The following is a 6,712-nucleotide window of genomic DNA, read 5'->3' as shown; positions in this document are numbered from 1 at the left end:
AAAAATAAGAACTTTTAAATAGTTGATTTGATATTAACATTGATATATATATATATATATATATATATTTTAAATTTTATGATATTTTCAAATTTCAAAAATAAAATCATTATTGCTTTCCTAAAAACACATAAAATCGTATTATAATATCAACAAAGACAAATAATAAAATAGAACATCAAAATCGAGATATGTCTCGCTGCATTGCGCGAGTACCCTTCTAGTATATCTATACTTTACCTACACTTTTTAAAATGGTCTTATTGTAACATTTTAATTAACTAGAAAGGTACTCACGTAATACAACAAGATATATATCAATGTTAATGTTTCATTTTACTCTTATCTCTATCGATGTTAGAATACAATTTTATGTGGTTTTAAGAAACGATAATGTTTTTATTTTTAAATAAAATATAAAGTTAAAGATATCATAAAAATTTGAAAAAAATAACATAATACAATTTTTTGGTTTAATAATGTAATATTTTAAGTTTAATAACGAAACAATTTATTTTTTATATAATAATATAATTTTTTTTAAAGATAATAACCAAGTATTATATTTAAAACTCAATGATTATTATAATTATATGATTTTTATATGATTTTCTAAAATTGATCTATATTAATAGCAGATACACATCAACAGTTCCTTCAAAATTCCATTGTTTTGCGAATACAAAATCACTATTGTAGAACTCTAGTTTGGATTTTTTTGATCGATCATATTCATAGAACCTGAGTTCACAATTACGTACATTCAAAAATTTATCGTAACCCTGATAGAGACTGATATTACCAACAAGATTCGAACACGAAACCTTACACTCGTTCATGTGTTAGCAAGGGTGCTCAAAAACCCAACCAACCCAACCAGAAAATCACCAAAAGAATTCACCTGGAATCAACCCGACACATAGTTGATATAAAATTAGGTCAAACCACATCTATTAAGTTGAAAGTGTATCAGGGTAATTTGAACTGAACCCAACCGATGAACCCGATAGCTTTTTATACTACAAATTTAATATGATTGTTAAGTCAGTTATACAATATATTAATACGTAATTAGCTACATTCAAAATTACAGTACAATTTCAACATTAATTTTTAATTTCTTATTTGCATGAACTTCCAACTATTTTTTGATTTTGTTAGTCTTTTTTGTATGTTCTCATTTTGATTTTATTTCATTTAAACAAAAAGTTTAACCAGAGGTATAAAATGATATACCAAAATTTTAACCCAATCAAACGAACAACTCAACCCAACCCAACCCGTACGGTTTGCGTTGTAGTTTTGCTTGGATTAAGATTTCTCAAACCTCAAAAATTGAATTCAGTTATTTTTAATGCTTTCAATTCAGTCAGCCCTAGGGGTGAGCATAGGTGGGTCCCCGCCCTATTTGACAAGAACCGGAACTAGAACTAGAACCGAAACCGGCGGTTCTTGAGATATTGGAACCGGAACCGGTTAGAGCGGTTCTTGAATTTTTGGAACGAGAACTTGTTCCGGTTCCGGATACCTGCTTTCTAAAATATTAAAATTTTGTTATTTAGAAATAAAAATAAAACATTGTCAAAACACTAAATAAATAAAAATTAATACAAATTATACGGAATAGTGGTTACAAATATTGTTTGACGATTACAAACCATAATAAACTAATAGTAAATGTTGAAAGTTTAACGATTACATACTATAATTGTAAATGTTCAAAGTTTAACGATTACATATTACGAATCCAATTAAACACACGATTTAAAAAAATACGAATCATTTTATCTTAAATTATAAATCTCGTTTCAACTTCTCGCATACCCATCACATCCTCAATCTCGTACGGTACCCGTGAATAATTGAGTGTTAAAAAAACTACACAAACTCGTAAAAAACTGCACACATTTTTAACTAAAAACTACATATATTTTTAATAAAAAACTACATAAATTTTATATAAAAAACTGCACAAATTATATAAAAAAGCTGTACATATTTTTAACATAAAACTACACAAATTATATAAAAAACTGCACATATCGGTTCCCGACGGGTAACGGTTCCGAAAATTGAGAACCGAAACTATTCTCAATTAGTTCCGTATTTTAGAAACCGGAACCACTCATATCGGTATCGGTTCCGGTTCCGAAACCGACAGTTTCGGTTCTACAAGTAGATATCCGATTCCGCTGCTCACCCCTAGTTAACCCAACCCAACCCGCCTAATCCAACCCATGGACACACCAATGTATTATTATCCGATTTGATAAAAAAAACTTGATTTGATTATTGTTTTCTTGAATTTAAAGATCAATTTTTTGGATTTGTGACCAAATATAGACCAATGTACATATCATTATACACAATGTACAAGTACTCATTGCAAGATTTCTTTCTAATTTTAGAAATGTTTGATCATCCCTCTTTTCATAAAAATGTCCAACGAATCTCTTCCCTATTTATACCCTTCTCCATCCTCTTCATTTTTTCTCACACACACAAACCCCTCTTCGATCGGATCGATCTTCCTCTTTCAACAACAACAACAATGGCTTCCTCTGTAACGCCAACACCATTGTTGAAAGATGAACTCGACATCGTCATTCCCACAATCAGAAACCTCGATTTCCTCGAGATGTGGAGGCCATTCTTCCAACCCTACCATCTGATCATCGTACAAGATGGCGATCCTTCGAAAGTCATCAAAGTACCCGAAGGTTTCGATTATGAACTCTACAATCGTAATGATATCAACAGAATTCTCGGTCCTAAATCTTCTTGCATCTCCTTTAAGGATTCTGCTTGTCGTTGCTTCGGTTATATGGTTTCCAAGAAGAAGTATATCTTCACCATTGACGATGATTGCTTTGTAAGTGTCTTCTCGATTCCTCTTCTAGGTTCAACTTTTATGGATAGATTTCTTTGATTTTTGGGGAATTTGACTTGGTTTAGGGTTTAAGATCGAAATGAGATCACAAGATCTAGCTTTTTGATTTGATTTGTTCAATTTTGGGTTTAAATTTGAAGGAACTTTCAAAAGTGTTGGATTTTATCTGGGTCTAATAAGACTTCTGGTGGTGTAGGGGTTTAACTAGGTTTTATGGGGTTTCCAATATAGATCTGCTTTCTTTCTTAAAATGGATCTTTATTAGTACTAAATTGGGAATTTGATCTGCTTTCTTTCCACAACGTGTTTGTTTCATATGTACTGTATTCGGTCTTTTTGCTTGTACTTTTTGTTTCACAAACACACCACAAAAAGGTACAAATTCTGAACCGAGTACATGTTAGTCACTGTATTAAATTCTAGCCATAGATGAAAAAAAATTATATGAAATAGTACAGGATGCACAATGGTGCTATGTATATGTTTATGGTTGCTGGATCTCATCATCTGGTATAATGTTAAAAACCTGCATATAAATTCAGTAAAATGTTCATAATTCTTTGTTTGATGCGAAAACCGGGTTTCTTTTCGTTGTTTGGAGAAATTTCAAACTGAAATTACCTATTTGCCTCTTGTCTGCGTATAGATTTAGGTTCCCATGTTTACCTATTTTGTCGTAGAAGGGTATTTTAGACATTTCGCTTGATGGTGCATTCGAGCTATAGATTGTTCTTATGGTTTTGTAATGTGCATTATGTTGCTGATTCGACAGGTTGCTAAAGATCCATCAGGAAAAGATATTAACGCACTCGAGCAACACATTAAGAACCTCTTGTCTCCATCGACTCCTCTTTTCTTCAACACCCTCTATGATCCATATAGAGAAGGTGCGGATTTTGTTCGTGGATACCCGTTCAGTCTTCGTGAGGGAGTGTCGACCGCCGTTTCTCACGGCCTCTGGCTTAACATTCCCGATTATGATGCCCCCACTCAACTTGTCAAGCCTCGTGAGAGGAACACTAGGTGCATCTCTTTACCATCAAACAGTAGGCCCTAAATCATGTGGGGGAACTGGGGGCCCTGCCTGAATACCCATACGATGAATGATGCTTGAGACAGAGGTCCTCCATCGGTGGGTCCATACATTATGTAGGGCCCGTAATTGGATGACCTTTATCTCAAGTACTATTCATGGTATGCGGTCCTTCAAATAGTATTTCTAACGTGATGAAATAATATCTCGTGTCACTGGATGATGCTTAAGAAAGGGTTGGTCCATTATAGGCCATGCGTCTTATAGGAGCCGTAGGTTGAGAGGATCATGTAGGCGCCAGTGTTGGACGACCTCTTGAAAAGACACTATCGATTGTATAAGTTCCTTGAGTCCCATTCTCAATGTGCTGTAGCAGCGAGAGATACCGATACGATCCACCTGAATGGGCCCATAGACCCCAACATCATGCAGGACCATCGGTGGGGCTCATGTAGGGTCCACCTATAGGGCCCACAAACCCATGTAGGGCCATTGGTGGAGCCTCATGTAGGTTCCACCTATGCGACCCACAGACCTTAACATCATGTAGCTCCGTTGGTGGAGCCTCATGTGGGTTCCACCTATGGGGCCCACAGACCCTAAACATCATTCAAGGCCATTGGTGGAGCCTTATGTAAGGGTCCAATATTTATCTTATGGGGTATCTCGAGCACTATTTCCCATGATTTTTGGACAGAGTGACTCTAAATAAGGGGTCGACATTTATCCGGGTAAGTGCTTACCAAGTCACATTACCTCACCGATGAATATGGTAAGGACTAAGAATTTTACCTAGTAAGAACGAGACAAGGACCATGAGTCTTACCCGGTAAGTGAGGGCGACGACTCTTACCACGGTAAGCGCTTACCGGGGGAATTGTTGCATATAATGTCGTTTTGATGGACTAAAATCTTACGTGGTAAGTAAATAATAGTGTTAAATTTTACCCGTAAGCACTTACAGGGTAAGTGTTTGGTAAACGGCCCCTAAACCCCCTCCGCATGCTGTTTGATCCCTTCCATCACAAATTTCCTCTCAAAAAGGGTATCAAATAACAACACCCTTTTTGATGTCTAATCCTTTGTGTTATCACGTTGCCAGATTCGTAGACGCAGTTATGACGATACCAAAGGGAACCCTCTTTCCCATGTGTGGAATGAATCTTGCTTTTGACCGTGAGCTTATCGGGCCAGCTATGTACTTCGGTCTCATGGGTGACGGTCAACCAATCGGGCGCTACGACGACATGTGGGCTGGATGGTGCATCAAGGTAACCAACTTTCTTTCCCAAGATTCGTACTCCTGGCATGCATAGTTTCTACGCCGTTCCAAGCTTTTTGGAAGCCCTGTTACACTACTAAAATTATATAGATCGATTGGATGAGTAATAAATAAAACGAAATATAAAAGTATATATCATATATTATAGAGTAAATTATGATTTTCGTCCCTGTGGTTTGTTAATAATTTCGATTTTCGTCCCTATGGTTCAGAAATTGTAATTTTCGTCCCTATGGTTTGCAACTATTTTCGTCCCTGGACTAATTCCTACCTTATAACTACAAGGGACTAAAACATTAAAGAATTGTAAACCATAGGGGACCCAAACAATAATAAATTGTAAATCATAAGGATGAAAATAGCAATGAATTACAAACCATAGAGATGAAAAACGTAATTTACTCTATAATTGGTTGAAAGGCTAAAACAAACTTTCTGTGTCCCAAAATAAGTGTCCGTTTTCAAAAATAAATATCTACTTTCCAATTTTACCCTTGATTATGAGATGGAGAAATTCATTACTGAGTACTGACTCTATTATCAAGGATAAAATTGTCATTTAGCTAATTATAAATCTTTATAATTACACATTTCTAAAACTATATCTTTTTCATTGTGGACGTTTATTCTTGGGGACTCTGTTCCAAATCTTTACATTGATATAGCTTCGAGCACAACCCCGCATAATTTCAGTTTCCATAAATGCCCTCTCGTGTTTGGTCCCCACAGGTGATCTGTGACCATTTGGGGTTAGGCGTGAAGACGGGTTTGCCATACATTTGGCACAGCAAGGCTAGCAACCCGTTCGTTAACCTGAAGAAGGAATACAAAGGTATCTACTGGCAAGAGGAACTGATCCCGTTCTTTCAAAGTGCCAACCTGCCGAAAGACTGCACCACGGTCCAGAGCTGCTACAAAGAGCTATCGAAACAGGTGAAGGCTAAGCTCGGGAAAGTTGACGATTATTTCAACAAGTTAGCCGATGCAATGGTGACGTGGATCGAAGCGTGGGAAGAGCTCAACCCATCGGCTCCAATTACGAATGGGAAATAGAGTGGTAGATGTTATTCATAGTTTATACAAGATAGTTTAGCCCTGCTATGGAGTTTGAGCTATTCTTATGAGTTTTAAGTGTTCTTTTTGATTTCTTTTGAAGCATGGATTATTGGGGATGTTAGTTTTATAATATAGTATTTTAATTATTTTTTTTGCATTATTTGTTTGCAAGTCGGGGTATTTACACGGTCGTTATGGAAATTCAACCGTTCGACGGGAAGTTCGTTTATTTAATAAATGAACGGATATGAACAATTTTTTTTGTTCATTTAGTTAAACAAACGAACATGAACAAGAGTCTCGTTTGTTCATTTTTGTTTGTGAACGTTCGTTCATTTACTGTTTGTTTACGTTCGATCGTTTATATATTAAATTTAATATACAATCTTTTGTTTATTTACTTTGAATTTAAATAATATTTATTTATGTTTGTTTAACTCGTTCGTTTATA

At 35.5% G+C, this 6,712-nt stretch overlaps 1 protein-coding gene across 1 annotated transcript; it reads left to right on the top strand.

The window, feature by feature from the left end:
* Positions 1–2,500: 2,500 nt before the first annotated feature.
* On the top strand, positions 2,501–6,417 carry LOC112514660 (probable UDP-arabinopyranose mutase 2). The gene is made up of 4 exons (XM_025121247.1): positions 2,501–2,872; positions 3,663–3,913; positions 5,026–5,194; positions 5,935–6,417. The coding sequence occupies exons 1-4, from the start codon at positions 2,552–2,554 to the stop codon at positions 6,256–6,258; spliced, it is 1,065 nt and encodes a 354-aa protein (XP_024977015.1). The 5' UTR covers positions 2,501–2,551; the 3' UTR covers positions 6,259–6,417.
* Positions 6,418–6,712: the final 295 nt, after the last annotated feature.

Source organism: Cynara cardunculus, assembly GCF_001531365.2.
Source record: "Cynara cardunculus var. scolymus isolate 2C chromosome LG 6, CcrdV1, whole genome shotgun sequence".
Lineage (NCBI taxonomy): Eukaryota > Viridiplantae > Streptophyta > Magnoliopsida > Asterales > Asteraceae > Cynara > Cynara cardunculus.
The sequence above is the reverse complement of the archived record's forward strand: the minus strand, read 5'-3'. Positions and strand labels throughout refer to the sequence as shown.

What these genes read in the sequence shown, in the direction of transcription:
- LOC112514660 (XM_025121247.1), top strand. Translation starts at nt 2,552, where the DNA reads ATGGCTTCCTCTGTAACGCCAACACCATTGTTGAAAGATGAACTCGAC. An exon ending in CCATTGACGATGATTGCTTT is followed by an intron (nt 2,873 to 3,662) that starts GTAAGTGTCTTC and finishes CTGATTCGACAG; the next exon opens with GTTGCTAAAGATCCATCAGG. An exon ending in CCTCGTGAGAGGAACACTAG is followed by an intron (nt 3,914 to 5,025) that starts GTGCATCTCTTT and finishes TCACGTTGCCAG; the next exon opens with ATTCGTAGACGCAGTTATGA.